At 42.2% G+C, this 24189-nt stretch overlaps 2 protein-coding genes across 3 annotated transcripts in view; one reads left to right on the top strand and one right to left on the bottom strand.

Moving 5' to 3' along the window:
• Window positions 1–17872, bottom strand: part of hip1 (huntingtin interacting protein 1) — a 44843-nt gene extending 26971 nt beyond the window's left edge. Inside the window, exon 1 of one of the 2 annotated variants that reach the window (XM_083985217.1) lies at window positions 17566–17872. In XM_083985217.1, the coding sequence (XP_083841343.1) occupies window positions 17566–17682 (117 nt within the window). In that variant the 5' untranslated portion in view covers window positions 17683–17872. Of the gene's footprint in view, window positions 1–8768; window positions 9137–17565 lie in introns of those variants that run through there. The other variant, XM_083985218.1, reaches the window with a different exon arrangement.
• A 2674-nt stretch (window positions 17873–20546) lies between these two features.
• On the top strand, window positions 20547–22876 carry bcl7bb (BAF chromatin remodeling complex subunit BCL7B b). The gene is made up of 6 exons (XM_083984301.1): window positions 20547–20723; window positions 21229–21304; window positions 21426–21513; window positions 21612–21770; window positions 21937–22040; window positions 22212–22876. Exons 1-6 carry the CDS (start codon window positions 20611–20613, stop codon window positions 22281–22283), a joined length of 612 nt encoding a protein of 203 aa, XP_083840427.1. The 5' UTR covers window positions 20547–20610; the 3' UTR covers window positions 22284–22876.
• Window positions 22877–24189: the final 1313 nt, after the last annotated feature.

The following is a 24189-nucleotide window of genomic DNA, read 5'->3' as shown; positions in this document are numbered from 1 at the left end:
GTCAAGGTTAAAATAACATCAGTGAAAATACTAAAAACATGTATTTTGTCACTTTGGTTTATAGGGTAACATGAACTGCGAGTATGGTGGCCGGGGTCAGCAGAGGACAGGAGGCCTATTTCATAATCCCACTTCCAACAGATGTTTCTGAGTCTGCTCCTCCTCTTCCAGTATGTGAGCCGTCAGGACTGGAAGTTCACCACGAGGAGTCATTGAAGGAGGAGAAAGAGAAGGAGGAAGAGAAGTGAGGAGGAACAGCTTCACTAGGATGAGACAAACTCAATGCCGGCACAAAACAACCTTTGTGGCTTCCTGTATCCTTACAGCAAACAAACAAATAATTACGCAACCGAGTGTCACAGACTTCTTTTAATCTACAATGTCTGGAAACTCAGTCCAGAGAATATTTTATGTGTAACCACCATAATCCCTTCAAATACACAGCTCAAAACAATGGTGGGATTAGAGAAAAACAATCATTAGACAACAGACTGCAGCAGCACCGTGTGATCTATGTGACATTCACCATCACCAGTTCGAGCAGGCTGTCAGACACAAGTTTTGTTTTTACAAAAATCTAATTTAGGCGAGAAATTCAGGAGCAATTCACACAAAAGCTCAGGAAGTGTGGAGAGGACAAGGGGGAAGGAAGTGCAGGAGGAATGCAGAGCTGGCTGCTGCGTCAACATCTCCTGGTTTGAATTCCTCATCGTCCATTCATCTGTGTTCAAATATGTATTCCTGGCTGTGGTGACGAGGAGGAGACGCAACAGCGTGTCGTAACGACGATGGCCGACCGTGCTTCAAGGCCCGTCATTAAACATGCACGATGTTGACTAAACATGAGCACCGGAACCACAAGTTCAACACCTGTCCTGTTGCATCAGCCGCACAACCTGAACTGCCAAGACTCTGTCTCCCTCTGTCTCCCCCTCTCTCTTTATGTGTGTGTGTCTGTCTGTGTGTATCAGTACTGTAAAGGTCAACACACGACACAGCAGGGTTTACACTGTCCTGGGCTCTGCAGAACAGCGATGAAGTAAGTCAAACCTACAGCCCGTTTCCTCTGATTGAGACCACAAAGGTCACAGAGTTTAATTTGAGCAGCTGCGTTGCAAGAAGTCACATTTCCTGTTGATGAACAAACTTGGGCTTGTCAATAGAAAAACAGATAAAGTGAACTGATCATTGGGGTTATTAGCAAATTCTTGTCAAGACTCAGTTATAAATTCAGTTTCGAGTTCAGTTCAGTTTATTCCAGAAGTCTTGTGAACAGCTGTGGTAAAAGAGATGGTCACTTTAATTCATGTATGGCCACTTACACTAACACTGCATTTTAATTTTCTTTTTAATGTCATATTTAGTGTCTTAGGTGGTTTTTAAGAGTTTGAATGATGAGTGGTTTCTGTTTGCTCACTTCAATCTTTCATCCTTGGTTGTTGTTGATATTTTGAATTAAACTGAAGTTAAGGTTAAAGGGGCAATTTGCTCCCTTTCAGCGCTTTCACCTTAATTATGGAGCTTGAAACTGAGATATGGTTAAAAGTTTTGACAAAAGTTAAACGGCAGAAAGCAGTTAGGGTAGTTTTCTACACCACTATGTCTTATATTAAGAACAAACTATCACAGTCATTAAACCCTGTGTTTTGCCCTTGGATTATTTGGTTACACCAAGCTTTCCCAAAATGAAGATGCACATCTCAGAGCTGTTTCCTCACATGTAGTAGAAATACCAGTAGTTACTTCCTAAATCAACTTTCAAGTCATGAAACAGTTCTCACAGTGTGTGAATTCAGTCTATGCGACATGAGGTTAATTTCTACCTATAGCATAGCTTTCAGTCGACGCTGAGGTCATATTTCCAAACTACATTCAGTAAACCTTTTGTTTACACTCTGGCCACATCTGCATTGCATCAACGAAGAGGGAAGTGACTTTTGTGTCATTTCCTGGCACAGCCATGCTTGTCAATGTCAACGTATGTGTCAAAACCACAAATGGTGACACTGTCTCATCAGTACAAAGGTCACAGCAGTAAAAACATTTGGCTTCAACTGATGAGTGTTTAGTTATGATATCAGCTGGTGTTAGACGTTAATGTCTAATCTTGATTACATTCAGGATTGCTTCCCTCTTTCTTTCTTCTCCCTCTCTGTCACTCACCCACAAAAATGAAGGGATGATTGAGAAAGTCCCAATGCAACTGGTTCCCACATGAGGATGACCCAATTAGCCCACAGTGAGACTTTGTACTTTGTCTTGGGGTTGAATGAGAGTGCCAGCTGCCTGGGACTCCTGGCAGTGGCTTGAGGCGGCTCGCTGGCATCGATACATCAGTGGTCTATTAGCTCCTCGCGGTGTGGCCATTCACACACCGGCTGACAAAATGAAACCATGTGAAATCAAATCAGAGGTAAGAAGTGAGTGATGAGGACCGGAGAGACTCCTCCTAAGATTTCTTAATATGGATAGAAACATACGTCACCATGTCCACAGGGGGCTAACCTCATCTCCCTTCCTCTGTGCCTCCTTCCTCTTGCTTTCCTTTTATCCATCCCTCAATTAAAAAAACTACATCCAGCAATCACAGTGAGGATTCAATCAATTACATCCCTCCTGAATACGTAACTCCTCTTAGCGTCTTGTTTTTTAAAGAAAACATCTTCTTTTTTTTCCTCCACAGCCTTGCTTTTGAACAAAGTGTTATTGATACAGTGCTGAAAGCATGGTAAGTTGGTGCCTGGCAAGCCCCAATCAGCCAATCTGTAGAAAGCTGGGCATTGATATGCTGATCAGCATCCTAGCTGTGTCCACTGAAGAGAGAGAGAGAGAGAGAGAGAGAGAGAGAGAGAAAAAGAGAGAGAGAGAGAGAGAGAGAGAGAGAGAGAGAGAGAGAGAGAGAGAGAGAGAGAGAGAGAGAGAGAGAGAGAGAGAAGGAGGAAGCATCTTCTGCCTGCTAAGAGAAACAGCCTTCACTGGTCGAGTCGACTCACTTCCTCATCCTCTGCCTCGTTTGACCGATTTGCGAAAGCGTGTGACTACTGCATGCCTCGGCAATCCGTTTCCCTTGTTAGCCCTTAGAGATATGTCATCGCATCACTGTCACTCCATGATTACAGGAGAGAAAAGGCAGCGCTCCTGGATATTTTTGTCTCTGCTGTGGCACGTTTTAAATCAACATTAATGACGAGGCCAACCCGCAGCCAGCGGTGTTCAATCATGAGTAAAATGACTGTGGAAAACCTCAGCAGAGCCAAATGAAAGGGGGCAGGGGAAATTCGGAAACACTTGTTCTCCCTGGATTTAAATACTCATGGTTGTAGAGGCGGAGGAGGTATCCTTATGTGACCCCGGTGATTTATTATGGGAGTAGAGTGATTAATCTTACTTAGAGTACTCTGATTATCTGACTATTTAAGCCTAGGAGGAGGGCACATGATAAACTGAGCAGTTCTTTTAGCTTCACACATTTATCAAATCATTATTTCTTTCCTGGCTCTTGTCTCAGTCTTCTTATTAAAAAGGAAAGACCTCTTTGGTCTGAAGAGCTTCATCAGAATATGAGAATTATGCAACAGATAGGTATTCAATAACATGCCTATTACATGTACAATTGATTAGCTTATTGAAAGAAAGGTTAATTATTATTCAATTCTGTCATCTTTCAAGCACAAACATCCTCTGGTTCCTGCTCTCAAATGGGGGGATTTACTGCTTTTCTCTGATTTAGATGATTAGATGAATGGATAATGATTAGTTACAACCCACATTTGGAACCGCACATGTGCACTTTTTCCCAGGTGCACTTGCAAGACAAAGCACAGGTGTTCAAGAAATCAAGAAAATAGTATTGTATTGTTATTAGGTAATTACATATTTGATGTTTAGGTCTTTCTTGCACTTTAGAATTGTAAAGTGCACCGTTAATCATACTGACTTCTACAGAAAAAAATACACTTCTTACACAAAGTGGCATCTGCGCAAAACTGATTCAGATGTCACATACTGGAGGCAGCTAGTGCAGTGTAGAGAGGGAAAGCAGTGAGATGATGGAGGGACAATTGGAAACAGGAAACATGCCGGTTTGCGAATGCAGCGGCACTATAATGTTGAGGTGCAGTAGCTGTGGCACGGCCATTGTGGCTGGCCCGCTGGGGGTGGAGGTGGTGGAGGGAAGGGAAGGGGAGGTGGTACAGGCACTCAGTCAGGTTTCCTGTCTTGGCACACCCTGCACTGGCCATTTCCTGCCTGCCTGCTGAAAAATGCCCAGCACCAGCACCACCACAACCCCCTCCACCCCCCACCCTAAACCCCCCCTTTGGCTAAAAACCTTGCTCAGTCAAGCCCGACAGGCAGCGGCTGAGACAGTCAGTCAGGCCGAACGCTTCATTTTTGCTTAAGCTCTCACATTTCCTGCCAGATGCTTCCAGGTGTCTTTCAAGGAAAAACTGGGGTTTATAAAAACTTTTTTTTTTTTTAAACAACACTGTCTAGCAGTTGTAGGAAAACTGTCTTTGACTGAGTAACTGCTTTAAATATGTGGCAACAAACACTAAAAGTCAGATAACAGTTATCTAAACCAGTTATTTGGATCCAAAACAGAGGCGATCACACTAATGTGAATAAGAATTCCTCATTTAATTCACTATTCACTTGTTGCTCAGATACTGTCTAAATATCTGATTACTGAAGTTTCCAAATATGCATTTATCTGAATTTAATAGGTTCATTTACACATCTAGAGGACACAGAGCAACATTTTGTCGCGAGTCACATGGAAAATGCATCTATTTACATTTTTTAGCTCTGTTTTGGTCTCTAACTCCTTGAGGAAATATCTGGCTTTCAAGCTGCCACAGTTTGTTTGCCAGCTTGTCGCTATTTTTGTTGGTCTGCTGTTTGATGCTGAGCAAGTTTTGTGCAAAGACTTTATCAGGAGCTTTTTCATGGCAGAGCTTAATTGCCGGAAACAACTAGCCTCGTAAACCAGCCTCTCGCGGAAGTGCATTTCATTTCATTCCGAGGGAGAGTCTGGCCTCATCCCCATTCTAAGCGTGTGGACTGAAACCCTCAGAAGGCCGAGCCAATCAGCGTCGCCCGCTGTGATTGACACAGCACGTTGGCCAATCAGGGACCGACTGGTGCAACGCCCCGTCACTACACCAACTTGCTGATTGGCTGAATGGGGTTGTCTGTCAACGCTACTACCAAAGATATTAAACCGTCTTTGCTACTACTCCCGCCCAGCTCCCGCCCACCCCAAACGCTTAGAGGGGGGATGAGGCCAGACTCTCCCGAGAAATGAAATGAAATGCATTTCCGCGAGAGGCTGGTTTACGAGGCTAGGAAACAACACAGTTGATGAAAGCAGTAGGAGACTAGAACCAAAACAACTGGCTGAAAGAGGCTAAAATGCTGCACAGAGCTGTGTGTTAGTCAAACACTGAACGGCCTCTTTCAGACATATATGATGCATTTATTGGTATAAACAGAAAGGGACCATCAACTAAGTAACATCAGTTCACCAGCTGAGGCTTTATTGTCAGTATACATTGATGGAATTCAACGAAAGGAAGGCCTCACTAGTTAAAAATACATTGCCTTGAAAATAGTACGACTCCAATGGTTCAATACGCAAGACCAAAAATAAACATTTGAAACCGAAAGCTGGCTTAACCACAGAGAATTTCTCACAAACACAGGCCCTCCCTCACCACATATTAGAACAGCATGAAAGGCCACTTTTTGTGCTTTCAAAAAAAAAAAGAAAAAATCTGATAATAAATGGAAACGCATTTCAGGCCCAAACATTTTCCCAAAAGTAACTCCACCCTATTGAAAAGGTCGCTCATCTGAACAAAGCCCTAAGTGTTGCTTGTTTAAGGACCGCTTTACGTGTTGCATCTGACATGAACATCCGCTCTCATGCAACAGTCACTCCACACCTCTTGAGAAAGAGGCTGGCTGGCACTGTGGAGGGGAAGGTAGTGGAAAAGATGTCCTTTTTTAGAATGGCTATTTTTCCTGCGTACTTCAATGCACACACAGTGCGGAGGGAAAATTACAAACTTGCAGAGGTGACGTTATGGAGGCTTCACTGGAGAGAACTGAGGCTGTCTTTGGATTTGATCTGCATGATTATCAATGAACTGAACAGAATCTGTAATTGTAATTAATTATTCTGTTGATAAATGATGAAATTGCCCCTCAGTGTTGCCTCAGCATTGATAAACATAATCATCAACGACAGCATGAAAGCTGCCGGGCTGACATGATTCGTCAGTCACGTACAAGCCTCTCAGACTGTAAGTAGGAGCTTGTTTTCCACAGAATACACTGAGCATCTTCTATCCCATTAATAACAGGGCATTTGGAGATATAGATAAGCCCAATGGGATGACGCTGTCGTCTCTTAAGAGCCCATTAAAAAGGCAAGAAAACATTGGATATTTGGAGTGTGTGACCTCAGAGCACCAGGCTTCTGTTCCTAAGGGCAGAGGTGGAGGGCAGCAGCTGGTTAAAGACACACACACACACACACACACACACACACTCACACGCTCATGCATATGATGAAGGCCAGGCTCAAACATCATTAAACTCTCAGGCCTACACCCCCATGGCAGGTTTATGTGCCCTTCCTAATAAGTTGGCTTTCTGCAGCCTCGTGTGAAGGTGCCTCGGCTTCCTGCAGGACTGGTGATGTCACGACGAAGATGCATTATAAAAGAAACATCTGTGCAGCTCAGCGAGGCTCTTCAGCCCACTTGCTCGTCAATCCCCAACACTGTACATGCATGAGTCTGACCATCACAGAATATGCCTGTGTGGGGGTGTATTTTCCTGGAGGATTTGGTAATGGCTTGTGTAGTGATCTGACACCAATTAATCCATCCCACAACTGTAAAACGGCTGCTGCACACTGACTGTTTACCTCGGCGTCTGTTTGACCGCAAACTGCAGCTCAACTTGTTACTTTTTTACGCAAGAAATCTTTTGATGCGTTTCCTTCTTCTTTAAAATATTATTTTGAGGAAGAAAACATTTCAGACATACTTTTATTGTGTGGCGTCTAAGAAATAACCTGTGTTATTCAATTAACCATATCATAACAATAATTTTCCGTTTCAACGTGATGTATTTGTTTAGCTGCAACTGATGTTTACATTCAGCATCAGTTAATCTGCAAATCATTTGCGCGATAATAAAAACAAAATCTTTAATTGTTTTTCAGCAACTTTTCGGCAGCGTGGGAATGGCGGGCCCGCTTCCTGGGATTCTTGCATCTATCTGCACTTTGTTTTCATACCACTGTGCCAAAGAGCCATAACACAGTGGCAGAGAAAGAGGGCAACCAACCACTGAAAGCGGCCTGGAGGAGTTTCAGTTTCTCTCCAACACCATCAGGTTCGCCTGAAATCATCTGTAAAGTGCAACTGAATGGAGATCCTCTGGAGGAGAATCTCCACCACTACACCTACGCCGTGTCTGCGCTCCCGTGCTCTGACCGACTTCACGTGGGCAACTCTGATTTATTCACACAGACCGGAGAGAGATTTTCCTGTTTCCGTATCTAAAGAAACTGCATGGATCTCATGTGTGCCATTTCTTTTATTGTTCCTTGAAGCATTTCCTCCACCAAACTCTTCAGACTGTCCCCCTTTGCTGGAGATCTTTAGAAAAGGGGACTCTGGGTGTCCTTTCATGTCACCCACCCTCCCCCACACCTACACAAGGGCTAAAAGTACACCCATCCATCCATGTTGGCAGTGAAAGGCCGGTCTTGTTGCTTTGGCTTATGTGCACCTGCTCTAGTAGCTACACTCTGGACAGCGCATCATTCCCAGCACTGTGAGCGAAAGGGAAATAAAATCACACAACAGTTTGTCTGTTTTGGGCCTTTAAATGTGTAATAAAGACCACGTTATAAACAGGTTTTACTGCTCCCGCGTGTGATGCCAACATCTGACCATCTGACCAAACTGTACATTCATACCTAGTGTCTCCAGTCTTTAATGTGTGTAACACTGTGATAGTCACACATTGACACACTGTGTGCCTTGAATCTATCTCCCACAGACATCAATACAACCATTAATTGACATTCATGGCACATTTAAGCCGCTCAACTTTTTCAGACGGACATGAGGGGAAAAAAACAACAGAAAGCCGGGGTCAACAGAGGAGCACATCTCACACACTGAGCCACAACATAGACCACCGCTAAAGCATGTGTTACTCTGCTGTCAATAATAAAGGAATCACTGAGGAGATACTTGTGATCTGGGAGTTCTTCTTCTCCTGGTTGTTTCCGCTGAGTAAAAGTGGATTTTTAAACAGTAGCTGGGACCCAAGGGACTCACACCCCCCTCACCTCACCCCTCTTTCTCTGTCTTCAAGGACCCTGTGTCCCAGTTTGTAAACCACTGGAATAAATACTGTGTCTTCTCAGACCTTTATGCTTCCTCCTCCTTCTTCTTCTCCACAACCAAAACCAAACTTCCCACGCCACATTTAAAGCCTCAACATCAGACCGACAACAAGCCCCTGCATGCATTCAGCATAACTTGCATTAAGACTATTCGTGCAAAAGAGCCCCAGTGTACGTGTAAATGTGTGTGAGTGTGTGTGCAACAGGACTTGTTCTTGGATACCACCCCCACCTCCTTTAAAAAAAACCCAAAAGAAAACACGCAGACCCCTCGAGTGTAGCCTAGATCTGTTGCTGTGGATGATCAAGAAAACCAAATCAGTTGATCAGGACTTACAATCTTACTGAGATCCATGATCGTCCGGTGGTCGCAGGTCCTCGGAGCCGAAGGCGCAGATCCGCTGGCTTTATCCTAACGCGGAGTAATTAGTAACGGGAAAAGCGATTGAGGCAACAAATGCATTTGGGAGGAGAGGAAGGGGTGGAGGGGAGGTGGTGGTGGAGGGGAGGTGGAGCGGGCCGGTTAGCTCAACATGTGTCCCGATTTGGTATTAAAATGCTCCCCTTGCCTTCCTTCCTCCCTTTCCTTTCCTTTCCTTCCGCGTCCCTTCTCTCTTTCTCTCCGCCGGCCCTACGTGCTCCCTTATCGGCGAGGACTTCCAGCATCCGACCGCCGAGGAGCCGAAGCTGTCCGGGGGTGAAGAAGAAAAACACACACACACACACACACAGAGGACTACCGCTGATAATACCTGCTCATTTCACCGCAGCTTCACATTAAAGCCACACACACACACACAGGCGCTCCTCTCACATGCATCAGCCCACATAGCGGCAAAGACCGAGGCCAGGAGGAGGAGAGCTTTTATTTTGCAAATAGCCCGCTCTCTTGGTAGACAATAGTAGCATGGAGCCTGCAGAGTGGGACGGCTCAAGCCCGGTGGTGCTCAAGCTGGGGTGCGAGGACCGCCAGGGGTCCTCCTGGAGGAGGAGGAGGAGGAGGAGGAGGAGGAGGAGGAGGAGGAGGTGAAGGGAGGTGGGTGTAGTGGGGGGAGAGATTCAGGAAATAAGAAAACAGCTGAATCTGATTAAAGGAGTTACAGCACAGATAGTGTGAGCAACTGCTGCAATTAATGACTTTACTATTGGTAGGAGGTGGTGCCCACAAGTGTGTCCTTACAGTGAAGAAGTCAAAGGCAGTCCTACACTGATTATCAAAACATAGCTAAATGTTTGTCGATTTCTGACCAATCAGCTGATCAATTCATTGACTTGTCTTTAACAGTGTTGAATTGATTGCACTGGTTGACTGGACGATCTGACCTCCACTGCGGCAGATGCCAACAGAAAATTAAAATCTTCTGAGAGGATGTTTGTCAAGGTAACGGTGTCAATATTGTAGCTGATTAATAATAACTCTTCTGCATGTGTGAGGGCTCATCCACCTCCTCTGGATCCCACTACTACAAACAACACACACAAAATGTGACAAGTGGCTACTGCAGAAACATCACTAGAAAACATAGTGAAACGTTATGGATAATTATGTTGGTATTGTTGGGATGAAACCGGTTTAAGATGTGCATTTTGTTTGGGTCTTAGCCTTGAGTGTAAGCAGTGTTATTGTGATTTCATAAAAAAAAAACATCATGAAACCTTGAGTGGAACAAATGTGAAAAAGGGTGAAAATGTGAAGAAAAGCTCAGTGTTCATTTGGAGAGCAACTCTTGGTAACTGATGCCCCCATCTGGTTCCTCTGAGATCGCCTGTCCTCAAGGCAATACAGCTGTGTGTGTGTGTGTGTGTGTGTGTGTGTGTGTGTGTGTGTGTGTGTGTGTGTGTGTGTGTGTGTGTGTGTGTGTGTGTGTGTGTGTGGCGGATATAGAATAAAGCTTGTCTGGGCTGACTGGATAACTTCAAACCACAGAGCCATCATCAGTGTTGTTATTAGAAACACCTGCGAATGCTATACTACAAGAAAATGTCTGCTTTGAAAAATACACATTTAAACTACCTGCAAGAACATATTAGCTGGCCCAGTTTCAGTCTTTACATTGTATTTTCAAAACTGTTTTCAGATAAATGTGAGTAAATTTAAGTGTTGGATCATAACACAAAATCTAATTATAATCTTCCTGCGTTATTTCAGTAATACGTTAATATGACTGAATTTTGTTATCATTATTTATGACATTTATGATTAGCATACCAAATGTTTACTTTTTGTAAGATACTGAGTTTTTCATAAAAAATAATGATTATTGTGCAATAGTTCAATCCTATGATTAGAACTGAGGTTGCAGTTTGACAACCCCACATGCAGCCTTACTGACCTCAGTAATAAAAATGTGGTTTTAAACACCTATTGGACTGGATTACATTATATTCAGGTGTATATAATGAGTGTATGTAAATTAGAGCTAAACTCAAGTTTATTATACTGTATGGCAGTATGTGTTAACACTTCAGGAGTTGTAAGTATAATGTAAATTATTCATATATATTCTTCCTAATATTGATTTGTTAACAAATAACAACAATGCTACTTTTGTAATGGTGGTCCATCTAGGAACAGTTTATAAAAGATCCTTTTTTTAAAAAAAAAATCCAGGCGACTGTTTAATAATAATAAAAAAGGTTTCTCTATACAATCACAGGACATCAGCTGACCGCCGGAGGCCAGTCCAGCCACAATAATCAATATGCTACTCATTACGCCATCGGAGCAGCACGTTATACCTCCAGGCTGCTCAGCATAAACTGTCTGTCTCCAGACAATGCCGGCTCTTTTCCAACAAGTCTCTTCACTTCCTGGTACGGCGTGGGCCCTTCGCTGAGGGCAGCCTCACACAGCATTTCTCACATGCACAAGTCCCACTCTGTCACCGCCTGGGTTTTCAACCAGCCACTGAAAAACTCTGAGAAATGTCCACCCACCTGGAATAAAGGGCATTTCTGAGTTCCACTTCCTGTCTAAACACAGGTGTATGAAACAGCTGATCTGTCAAAACACACAAACAGGTGACGATGACAGAACCTGCCAAGATATAACTAATCATTTCCTGTGCATTAAATACAAGCAGGTTGTTTGATATGTGGTCTAGTTGTTTATCAGTGCTATCTTTCCTGGGCCATGTTTCAGCATTAATAACACTAACTGTCTTCCTTCTTCATCTACATCAGATTCAGAGATGAAAGAGTGAATATTATGCATGGGTAGGGATGTCACGATTACACCATGGTTATTTAATCGTATAGATTCCTAAATAGCGTCAGGAAAACAAAGTTACACAACAACCGTGTGTCTAACTTTGTTTTCGTTTCGTGCGAGTTGCAAAACAGAGACCTGCCCGAGTGGTAAAGTTTGGCTGATGAAGACTTCTTCCCTCCAAACAAACGTACGACGGCTCACCAGCCTGTAAAACATGCTGCAAAAAAAAGTAGCCGCTAAAAGAGGAAATACATCTGATATGCATCACCACCTGCAGGATACCAACCTGGCTTTGTATGCCAAAGTAAAGGTAAATGTAACTGGGTTAAATTCACACTGAATTGGTAGGAATTTAAATGTTAGTGTGTCACCCCCCGCCCCACTTCCGTTAAGCTGTGAAGCCAAAACATGCTCTGTGTTGAGCCAGCTGGTTAAATCTGGTGCATGGGGGTTAAAGTCCTTCAATGTAGTTGACTCACAACATGGTTATGACTTTATGTTTCTCCATGGAAAATGCCAACACAGTTGATTAAGCCTAATGTTCAAAGTTTTGAATCTGTGATGTGTACGTAGACTAGTCACACAATGACTTGCTGCTCATGAATTATTCAAAAGGACGTTTTTTAGGTAGAGTAAGACTGAAACCTAAGTTTTCATCTTCGGAGCCCATAACACACAAACCTGTCATTTAAGGCAGATAGTTCAGGTTTAGGCGTTTATCTGACTATAAGATTAGAAAGGGCGTCCATAGTGATTATTTAGCCATGTATATGCTTTCACTTTCATCCTGTTATTTTATATAACAATAATAATCCATGTGAAATAGCATGGTCAGCATTCCACTATAGTTATTTATCAACGTCAGTGCAGGATGTGTACTGTCACATAGCTGAGGACCGTATTGTATTTGGATGATTATTTAAAGCGATATGTGTCACGGTGAAGCTGCATAATTTGCATACCACACACTTCCACTGAGAATGTAGGTTTCAGACTGACTTTTGACCTCTGCTGCATGAGAAACCAAACAACAACTCTCCATTCTCGCTCTCTTTCCGCTTTACTGTGCTGTAAAACACAGAGGAGATCGCCAAAACAATCTGTAAATCAAAGCCATTGTTATTGCCGCCAGGAACTCATCGGTGCACTTTGTTCCACTTACTGACCTGTCACTCATGTCCAGCTCTATTATTCTACAGCCAGTCAGTGCAATGAGGCCACAAACCACCGCCTGCTGTTTCTGCTGCCTCAGTGCTTTTAATGGTCTCGCTTTCATGCCTGCATGCTTGTCTGTGTGTGTGTGTGTGTGTGTGTGTGTGTGTGTGTGTGTGTGTGTGTGTGTGTGTGTGTGTGTGTGTGTGTGTGTGTGTGTGTGTGTGTGTGTGTGTGTATATGAGTGTGTGCTGGATGTATGTATGCGGATATCCCTTCATAACTTCCCAGCATTTTAAATTGCAGGATGTAAAAGAAGGCAAGGAAGACTCAAGACAATGAGCGTTGGAGGAGAGAACAACAAGGCAAAGAGAAAGACAGAGGAGAAAGAAAGGCGGAGAGACAGGGTGATTAAAAAAAAAAAAAAAGCTTGTCTACGTCGCAACTGCTGAGTCCTGACTGTGCCTGAGGGCCGCGGCCCCGCTCCTCCCCTGAATTCCACAGCTGCCGGGGCATCGCCGCACACAGCACCACGACACGGTGCAGGGGGACGAGGGGGCAGGTTCACTTTTACTGTACACCAGTGACACACAACCAGGTGCACTTGTAGGGAGGATACGGAGTGACTCAACTAATTGAACTTTTGATTTGATCTGAAGATATAGGAGGGCGTAAATACCAGTTAGCAGGCGAGCACAGCAGGTCTGATTGATGAATATGGAATAGATAAGTATGAAGAGCTGAAACAGCAACTGAAAAATGAAATTGTTAGCTTTAATTAAAGCAGAAGTGAGTGATCCGGTCGTTTTCGCTAATGTTGCGTTCCAGGCAGGCTTTTGAAATCGTAAATTACAGCTTCAAGTCACAACTTACGACTTTGTAGCGTTCCAGGCAACCCACTCGTGTTTTTCCGACCTGTTTTACCTGTGAAAGTCACTATAACGGCCACTCGTAACTTCCGACCCGTGAACTCGTACCAGATCAAACTGATACAACTTCACAGGACGGAAAAACACGAGTCTACGAGTTTCCTTGAACGCACCATAACAGTCCTCGTCCCTACGTCGCCACATTCACGGCGTCCCTTGGCTGCACACACAGCCCTCAGAGCGATAGATATAATCGCTCTGACAGCCCTGCATGCCGTTCTCTCTCGTCATTGGATAAAAACTGTAGGATACGATAAATGTTTTCTCCTCGGCTCAGAGCAGAGCAGAGTGACTGAGAGACCCGTGTTTCGGTCCAAACACTCTATGTAAGTGATTGCTGTCAGAAGATATAACTATTTAAGACTTATATTAACACAAATATATCACTCACTTCTGCTTTAATAGATAGGCTATAGTTGAAATGAAGGGCAAGTGTTAAATATAGGTATAGGTATTTAAAATAATGGATTATGTTAAAGTGATTGAAATAGATATCTTAAAGTAAAGCTTGAATTCAGCAGTTGCATCTATCGATAAGTATAGAGAAACGGTTTCAAATGAAGAGCCGAAATGAACAGATAACAGTAAATGTTTCTTTATATAAAGTCTAGATAGATATAGATTTAATAGATAAAAAATAAAGGTTATAAATAAAAGTTATGGATTAGTAGCTTTAAAAAAACTAAAAAAAAGTAGCTAAATATCGCTAAAAGTTGAAAGTTTGTCATACTCAAGTGGTAAAACAGTAACGCAACGTAAACTTGACAAAAACTAACATGACAGTGTGTTGATGTCAGTGACTGTGTACTTCAGACACTTCAGGTCATCTGTAAAAAGGGGATGTGGTGACATTTTGGTTGGAATTCACCGTGGACACACCAACATCCACATGCACTCAAATAGACACACACAAACATGGCATGCAACAGACAAGTAAAGGGGAGAGGAAGAGGAGGCTGGTAGGCAGGCAGGGAGTCTAATTTTAAGGCCTTAATTATGAAACATGAAGTGTGGTGTCACACTGTGGCTCCCCCTCCATGTCTCAGCTGAGGAACTGGTGCCCAGAAGTTTTTCTACAAGCACTAATCGTGGTTCCTGTTGGTCTGGAGATAACTACCTCCACCAGCTTCCAAATGAGAAACCTCCTCTGGCTCCTGACGGCCCAGAGACTGTTATAAAATCTAGGAGGGAGCTGACATCTCTGACAAATTTGTGGCCATCAGATAAAGATTACACAATATGTAGTGTTCAGCGCTAACTATTTATTTACTTGTTGGCTCTCTCATTGCAGTCAAGTCCACCATAGTGCACCAAAACATGCAATGACGCCAGTGACAAACAGGCCAAAGATGAAATCCCCCCCTAAACTCTAAATTAAAGAGTCAGCTGCTATTATGAGGCTAAACATGTCATTAAAAGCAAGCACTGTGTGCTATGTGGCTGCCCTGGTTCGTTCTTTTTATAACCCAGTGTGGACAGTATGTCAGAGACGGTTTTGAACACACCCTGGTTGTTTATCCAACTCAGTGGAGAGATAGGCGAGCTCTCCTCTGAATCGCTGTTTTACACAGCCATGGCTTTAAAGAGACCCCGTTCATATTAATACTATACATTTTTGCACACTGCTGCTGACATCTGTCACTTCCCAGAGTCCATTGAAAACAGTTGAATTAGTTGATTTGTCATTTAACTGATGAAAACTTGGTCATTTTAAGCAAAACTTCTTTCTATAGTAGTAGAGTCCATATTTGTGGCTATGATAATGTATTATATCCATTAGTCTATCATGCTACAAATTAAAATAATCCTTCCGTCACCTCAAAAGTGGCACTTTGAGCAACACCAGCAACTAATTTTTTCAGTTTTTTTGTCAGATAGATACCATAGAACTTAATGTTTTAATGTATAGTTAACATCAGAGGTTTACTATGAAAAGGCAGCAGATGACGGGATATCTGAGACAGAGAGACAGACAGACAGAAAGGCAGAGAGACAGATATGCAGGCAGACAGTCGGTTTTCTGTACAGGAGGTGAAAGCCAGCCACCCAGCAGATTTAGGCAGCTTTAGAGCACAACAGATCAGATGAGATTATCTCTCACTGATCCCCTGTAAAGTCGACAGCAGATTCATTGATTCCTGTACCGCCTGCCACAGCTCCAGATCCCCAGTCAAAAATCAACCACAAAAAAACAAACAAAAAAACACATGCGACAAGTCTACGGCGGTAACAAATCCTAATCAGTGATTTAAAAGCTGTTAGAGCCCAGGAGGAAACCTGCTATTACAGCTTTGCAGAGTGGCACCATTAGTGTCAAGAACAAAACAAGCCGAGTGTGTCGTGTTGCGGTCTGGTCATGTTGGAGCGCTGATATCTGACAAATCGAGCTTGGGCTTGTTTTATCCTGTGTGAATATTTTCACGCTCTTTCACAGCAGCTGTGAGCTGATCAACTGCAAAGCTGTTTGCTTTGTTTAAACGACCCCAAATTGAATAAGGCAGATGCATAAAAAGAGTCAGAGCAGGGCCAAATTCATTTTCCTTGCTGCCATTTCAGCTCTGCTATCAGAAGCACATGCAAAGAAACTCTGTGCATGTGTTATGTTGTTGCCTTGACACACTTCCAGAGGGTGAGATCCCAGGAGTCTGACAGTGACCTAGTGACCAAGCTTGGCTCGGGACACATAAAGCCACGCATGCGTCTCTCCCTGCCTTTAATCCATGCTGTTACTGTCCGGCACGGGAATGGCATGAGGTTGATGGTGGGGGGTTAAACTATGTGTGACTGTCTAAATGCAGACTCAAACCAAATATCTGCTGTGTGCATTTAAGGCTTGTGTTGACTCTACTGTCCGACTGAGATAGCCGCTGTAAATGGGAGAAGCATGTTGCAGCACTACCATGGCAGTTTGACTGCCTTGATTCATCTGACCTACTTTCCCACCCCCCTTTTCCCTCCCCTGTGCCTGGTCTGGGGGAGAGGAGTGGGGAGGGGAGACCACCAGGCAGGAAGCAGCGGGCTCCGCAGCCAAACAGCAGCCTACATACATACGTATGTTCACAGGGAGAGAGAGAGCACTTCATGCAAAGTCAGATGTAGCTCTTGAAACTACACAGCATTCATTATTCATCAGCGACCATCACAATGCAACTAAACAGTACAAACACACACATGCACAACACATCCTCCCTTTATCTGCTCTGCCTTAAAATGATTTTAAAAAACCCAACTCACTTCCAAGATCTCATTAAACCATCATCATCATCATCATCATCATCATCATCATCAGGATGGGTCTACTATGCAGAGCTCTGTCACACTGAGCTTCAGCTGGCCTCCCTCTTGTCTGGGTTTATCCATCAGATAGGCAAACAACACAGTTATCTGAATTCAAAAGGCCATTGACCTACATTTCAACAGCTCTTTTGTTGTGCACTGGAACTCATTGGTATCTGCTGATCACAGGCAGACATCAGGGAAAGTGCCACTAAAATAAACCCATAATCTGGATCAAGTAGCCTACTAGTAGTCACCACATAACTGAAGTGTCAAAACTGGAGGAGAATTACAAAACCACGTAAAAAAACAACAACAACAAAAAACAAGTACAATGGAGATAACCATGAGTGTGTTTCCTCCCCTAATGGATTCTTGAGCCTATTCCTCACTTCAGTCAAAATCTCACAATGCATAGTTTAGTTTAGCAGCTGGCAGCAAACCAGGCTGACATGACTATCATCCTCCCACCTTGTAAAGCGGCTCTCAGCCAGATCCTTCATCCCACGCTTTCGAGAGAAAAAAAATGTTATTGTATTAACTCAACCCCGCGATCCGCTGCTTACCTGCCCTCTCTCAAAGTTTTCCTTCTCCAGCTCCAGGCTGTTGGCCCCTCCAGTCCGTCGGATCACTTTGGGGATAGCGTTGGGTACTTGCTGCATGGAGCTTTTCACTCGATCCATTGTCGTCTGTGACAGAAAAAAAAACACACAGCAGCGAAAGAAAAAACACGAACTTTGAGCCGATAAACGGGCTAGACTTTAAAAATAAAAAATAAAAAAGCTGCACTCTAACTATGGCGGGCTGCAGTCCATGCTGTGCTGGACTCGTCGCCCCCTTCACTGAATCATTTGGCCTGTCCGTCCAACACCCCAGTCAATGACAGGAGCAGTCTGAACGGCACCAGTGTACAGTTAACCAGAGTGTCTGGAAACTACACTTCCGGTTTCAAAATAAAGCTCCTGTTTATAGCCTACACATGGGTTTGTGAGAATATGTAAATTAAGTGAAGTCAGTGCATGGAAATAGGCTATGCACTATAACAATAACAAATACACTATATAACAATAATATTTAACTTTAATGACCTTATATAGCCTAACATTTACGACAGCGGCCAATATTTGTAGCCTACTGCAGCCATAAAAGGTCTATTACTAACCTCTTCTTTTATGGTCTGTTACTAATTAACCATAAAGAGTGAGTTCTGGTGTTGCATGTGATATGTGCCCCCATTCAAAATTTTACACCTTCATATGAGTGTGGCATATTCTGTAAACAGGTGCATTCCTAGAACAAGCATAGATAGATAGATAGATAGATAGATAGATAGATAGATAGATAGATAGATAGATAGATAGATAGATAGATAGATAGATAGATAGATAGATGGATAGAACACTTTATTGATCCCCAAGGGGAAACTACTTTGCCACCAATAAAAACACATAGATCCACTTCACAAACAATACAACCATACCATTGCACAAAAACAGCTGTATCGACATGATTTGGACAGAGTAGCCTACTCAAAAACAATGAAAGATAAATAAATAAGTATAAAAGTATACAGCAGAACTACAATTTCAGCTACTGTAGGTCACAATATTTGTCTCCAAACAGAAGCTTTTACATGAACACCTTAGCTGCTGTAGCCACTATGACTGACAGACTGTTGAGTTTATTCGGGTATTTTCTCCAGCAACTGTCTCTGACTCCTCCCAGTGTAGTCAGCCACTGGCTGGAGCCCCAGCAGGACCCACCCACACCATCCTTCATCAGTAATGTGTTGTTATGATTTTCATTTTCAAATCTACACCAGCAGTCTTATCATACTCAACGCATATGGTGTATACGTTTTTACGGGAATATTAAACCCTCTTGAGCTGAGCTGTGTGATGCAGGCAACTTCAGGTACTATAATATTCAGGCTCACATTGAAATGCTTGAAAAACTGTGAAGTGATTATTGATGGGTATGATATCATATCGCTGAGGCAAGACTAAGACAAACAATGGATGTGGAGCATAGGCCTACATAATAGGTGCTAATAGGTGCTGAAATTATATGCCTGTTGTTGTCAGTACAAACATTATAATAGACCAACGACTAGGACTGAATATTGTCAATTGTCAGTAAACACTATCAGCACTGTCTGATCAGTGATGCTGTACAGTATGTTATAAATTATTGACTGAGATCTTGTCATGCTGCTTCTCATTATATCACCACACAATTTTTAACAGAGGTTTTTGTCTGGTTGAACAGACCTGTTCGCCTGGATTAGTCTCAGTGCTCTTGTACACCCTAAAAACATTTAGTAAGCTATAAACAATTTCCAGTCAGCAATCATCCATACCACATTATTTAAAAGAGAAAAAAAAGAAAAAAGAATTGCAACATACTGTGAGCTCTTGCTCTCTGCCAAGTCTGCATGCCTCAAGATCACCCTCTGTTGTTCAAACAGGGGAACCACCAATCAAACCTAGTGTACACAAACTTTTGCTTTAACGGATGCTGTGGTAAAGAAAACAAAAATAAAGGAAAGAAAGCAAAATTGGATTCTAGTACACAGAATAAAATATAATGCAATATATAAAATATAATAATAAATAGGCCTATAATGCCACAATACAAATAAGCTATGTTAAATAAAAGTTAAAAACATGTTTTTAATATAGGCTACAGAAGTAAAACTGGGCAATGCTGAATCATTATTTGCTGCATGCTCTATCTTAAAACTGGCTCATTATGTCACAATATTAGATTTTCAATAGCATACTGAAGCATTTTACAGCTGTAGGAGCTTTTTTCAGTGAAACTATTTTACAAACAGTGATTTTGCAACTTACCTCATTTTTGCTAATTTGGCTCATATAACGTTGATTATGTATGCAGTTTATCTCCTTTTTTTCCTCTATGTTTATTTGTTAGCCACAGAAATCTGTTTTGTTGTAATAAGTGACAGGGGTGGAACTTATGTACAAGCCAATCGGTTTCGTTCCCTCCTTGCACCATCGAATAGCCTATAAATGTGTACTAAATAAATAAACCTAAAACCTAAACATTTGGTTGAACAAAATGGTCTCTGGTGAAATACCAGAGACCAGAGAGCTCCATTGCATGACAAGGTTCCCCAACCTGATGCTGCTATTTTTTTCATATGAGGCCACAGGCCAAATGGTTGGGGCCCCACTGCTTTTATCTTTAACAGTGCATTATGGAGAACAACGATACATTTATAACATGCATGTAGTTGAGTAAAAAGTATAACATTGATTTAGTGGAGTGTACCACAGATTAAAAAAAAAAAAAAATTAAAAAACACTGCAGATTATTCTTCTTTCTGCCACTATAATACTGCTACTATATTGATTATAAACCACTTCCATTCATGGTGATTAAGAGAAAACTAAATATGAAATGGTTAAATAAATATATAAATAAATAACAGTGCCCACACTATGTCCACATACAGTAACAGTATGAGCATACCAATGAAGAATGAAGAAAAAAAAAAAAAGACAGATTAGGGATTATGAAATCTCGCGAGATTACCAGGGTAACGGAGGATTGGGGCTTGGTCTTGAAGTTTTCAGATGCATCTGTAGATGAATCATAACAGCATCAAGATGTCGGGACGATCAGGCCGCGCTGAGACACGAAGTCGGGCTAAAGATGACATTAAAAAGGTGCTGGCGGCCATCGAGAAAGTGCGGAAATGGTATGTAGGCTGTCTGAGGGGCAATATGGAGGGAAATGTGTTAGTACACCGTGGGCTGATATCTGCTGCGTCGCTCAACAAACTTCAGTCGGAAAAGTTAGATGATTGACGGGGCTGTTGACCAATCAATGCCTGCGGTTGACAGAAAAGGCGGGGCTTAGCTGAGTTTTTTTTTTTCCTCCCGTCGAGAGCTGTCAATATGGCTACAGCCCCACATGTCGCGCCGTAATGCAGGCTATAATCACTTCTTAATGAAATAACAACCCTCCTCCCCTGTGCGACCTCTCGTCATTATTTTAACATGCCTATGCAACGTAAACGACACCTATAAGTGAGCAGCAGCATGATAACGATACATGATTAGCTGCCTGTCACCTCCACTGTGGGGCAGAGCGGACCTGAGCCTTCATGACATGTTACAGATTAACGCTAACAAAGCATAATGTAGGTGTCAGAGCTAAACGGAGCTGCCCTCTGAAATTAATAAAACTGATTGTACGTCCAGGGAGAAGAAATGGGTGACAGTTGGAGACACGTCCTTACGCATATTCAAGTGGGTGCCAGTAACAGAAACAAAGCAGGTGGGGTCCCTTTGTCAAAACAATACATATAGACACATATATGAATCACTCTTGCTGGTCATGAATTCAAACTTTTGTGAATGTCCCAAGCCTATAATCTGATTTGATTCTCTGTTGTCAGATCTATCGAACCAAATCCACAGGTGGAGATGCAAGAGGACTGAAAGATGTGGTCCTGGAAAACACAAACTCTTTGCTGGATTTCACAGGTGAGTCTTGTGGCCTATAGTATGTTAATAACACACCATGGCTTTTGAAGGCATAATGATGTGTGTAAAAAAACTAAAGCTGCACTCACTCGCTTCAGATGAAAACAGCAACCAGAGCTTTCTGTCGGACGTTTACCAGCCTAAAATGGATAACAGCAGCAGCACCTCCAGCTCGCAGCAAGTCAGCCCTCCACATACATCCAGCCTCCGCACTGAGGACTCCCAGCCACCGATGCTGGGCCAGGAGAGTGTGGACGGTATGTTTTGAGCATCAGTCTTTATGTGTTTCATTAGTGGTAACAGTAATTAACAGTTAACAACACTCAGAAGTCACCCAGTTGTGTGGTGCAGTGTCTGAGTTTGTTCGTTGTCGAAGAAGCGACATTAATCAGGCTGTAACTCCAGCGCTCCTTGTGAATGCAGAGCCAGTTCATTCAGGACAGGAGGGGGCTGATGAGCCTCCTACTCTCATCAAGGAGGATCTCCTTTCATCAGGAACTGTCAGACGCAGCACTCCGGACACACAGGTTCAAGGCAGACCCAAACATTTTCCTTAATCACATGGATTACAGTTTCATTTCACACCTTTATGCTCTGCTGCTTGATGTAAAAATGATGTTGATTTGAACTAGAATCCTTTCTAACCACGTGAAAACATACATAACCTCTTTCATATGGTGTTTTTTTTTATCTAACAGGAGGAACTGGATGAATCAGGAGCACCTCCTTTAAAGAAGATTTGCACAGGAGAAAATGCTGTTCTGAGATAGCTTATTTATAATTATTTTTGTCAAAATGCACATGATACTTGTCCTCAGTTGTTGTCAGATTAGCGAAGCTTTCAAAATTATTCCAAGGTTCTCTTAACATAGCTACACAAATATTACGTTTCAGCAAAAGACAAAACAAGTATTTACTGCAGAATCTTTGTTCACTTTAAAAGTCTTTAAAGTCTTGCTGTTTAAAGCGATTTCTGAAATGAATGGAGACGACTTCCAAAACTTTGCGTGGTAAGTCGCTGCTGTGGCAGGCAGTGTTTAGTTCCATTCACATGCTATAAATGTCCAGTTTGCTGGCAACTTATTGTTCCTTATTTACTCTTTATGCAGTTCAACTTTACCTTTGCATGTTTCCATATCTTATTGCTTTATTTTTGAGATTTAAAGGCCATTTTGAAAAGATGTTAAATGTGTAGCTCTGTGGAAATAGATGTTTAGATGTGCCATCATTGTGTTAAACATGATGCCCTTTTTAAAACGGGTCCTCTTTTGGCTTATCTCATGCAAGAATTTTTTTTAAATATTTGTAATATAATTTGCCCATGTTTATAAAAGAAAGTGTTTTGTAAACCATAATAAATGCTACTTTCCATGTCAGTTCATTGATACTGCAAGATTGGGATTTATTCACCATAAAATCTTGATCACTGTGTACATATAAATAATGAAGGTGTCATATAAGGCGGTTTAATCACACATGTGCAAAATGGGGCCAATGGGTTTAGAAATTGATTTCAACATTCAAAGAGGTATGAATACCACACCAATATCAACAAATACATGATAAAAACATAAAATGTGATTTTTTTTAGTTAAATTACCACATACTATGTGGTCAATAATATGGTGTGGAGCTGAAAATACAGACGTACATTGACTGCACTGATTGAATAGTTTTTGAAACTGCAGTTACAGACTTGGATGCACTCAGTGACATTGCCGTCATACACCAGTGTTTGTGAGCAGGGACACTGCATGGGGGTGAAAAGTTGATATGATTCTTGTGGCCTGTGACTGACAGGGGCCCTATGAGACGATCAATTATTAAATCATTAATCCACCTTCATTTATATAGTATTGTATTGTATTTTAAGTGTATTACTAAGACACTTTTTATTTACATGTTTTCAGCAAAATGGGTGCTAGACAGTTTGAAGCACTGAGTATCTCAGTCTGTAGTAAAGTGACAGCCAATGTAAAGAATACTTTCATAATACTGTGATACAGACTGGAATATGGTGATTTACTTGACATCTGCTAGTGGTGAGACACAATGAAAGGTAACTTGGGTCAATATTTTGAATGATACATTTTTTCAAGTGGTGCATGGCATCCACCATTCCTAGTCCTATAGTGTTATCTTTCCATGGGGTCCAAAACACCTGGTGGTCCTGTTTGTGAAAATATCTGAGCCCACTTAGACCCACTAACAAAGCCTGGATTACACCTAAAATAAGGCAGCAATGTCAGGTCAAAGAGGAGACCTATAGGCAGGATCCTGCTCAACCAGACAATAATAGGTTCCAACGGACCCAGAGGCTGCAGTTTCATGGCTGCACTGCCAGGACCACAGTTGTAGGACCCTGATTTTTCAGGACAGCGCCACCCAGCAATAACGAGTATTGGGACCTGGTTTCAGCTTTTGAGATTTTTTTTTCTTCTTTGAATTGTTTCTGATGCATCTTGAAAGAAATAGAGACAAATAGTCTGAATTGAACATTTTTTTTAAACTCATTTTACACGCAAGAATTAGCCCTATAGCTAAGACTAAAAAAGAAGTTCTGATTCTGATACAATCTGGATTGAAATGGATCTCAATCCATAAAATAACTTCATATGGGTTATACCATAAATGATAGCACCTGTGTAAACCTCTCTGCTTTGTGATTGCATTGAT

Source organism: Trachurus trachurus, assembly GCF_905171665.1.
Source record: "Trachurus trachurus genome assembly, chromosome: 13".
Taxonomy (NCBI): domain Eukaryota; kingdom Metazoa; phylum Chordata; class Actinopteri; order Carangiformes; family Carangidae; genus Trachurus; species Trachurus trachurus.
This window is presented reverse-complemented; position numbering and strand designations above follow the sequence as displayed.

Excerpts from the sequence above, each read along its gene's own strand:
- bcl7bb (XM_083984301.1), top strand. The coding sequence starts at position 20,611 with ATGAATCATAACAGCATCAAGATGTCGGGACGATCAGGCCGCGCTGAG. Across the intron at positions 21,305-21,425 it reads CAGTAACAGAAACAAAGCAG|ATCTATCGAACCAAATCCAC; the intron begins GTGGGGTCCCTT and ends CTCTGTTGTCAG. Across the intron at positions 21,771-21,936 it reads GGGCCAGGAGAGTGTGGACG|AGCCAGTTCATTCAGGACAG; the intron begins GTATGTTTTGAG and ends TTGTGAATGCAG.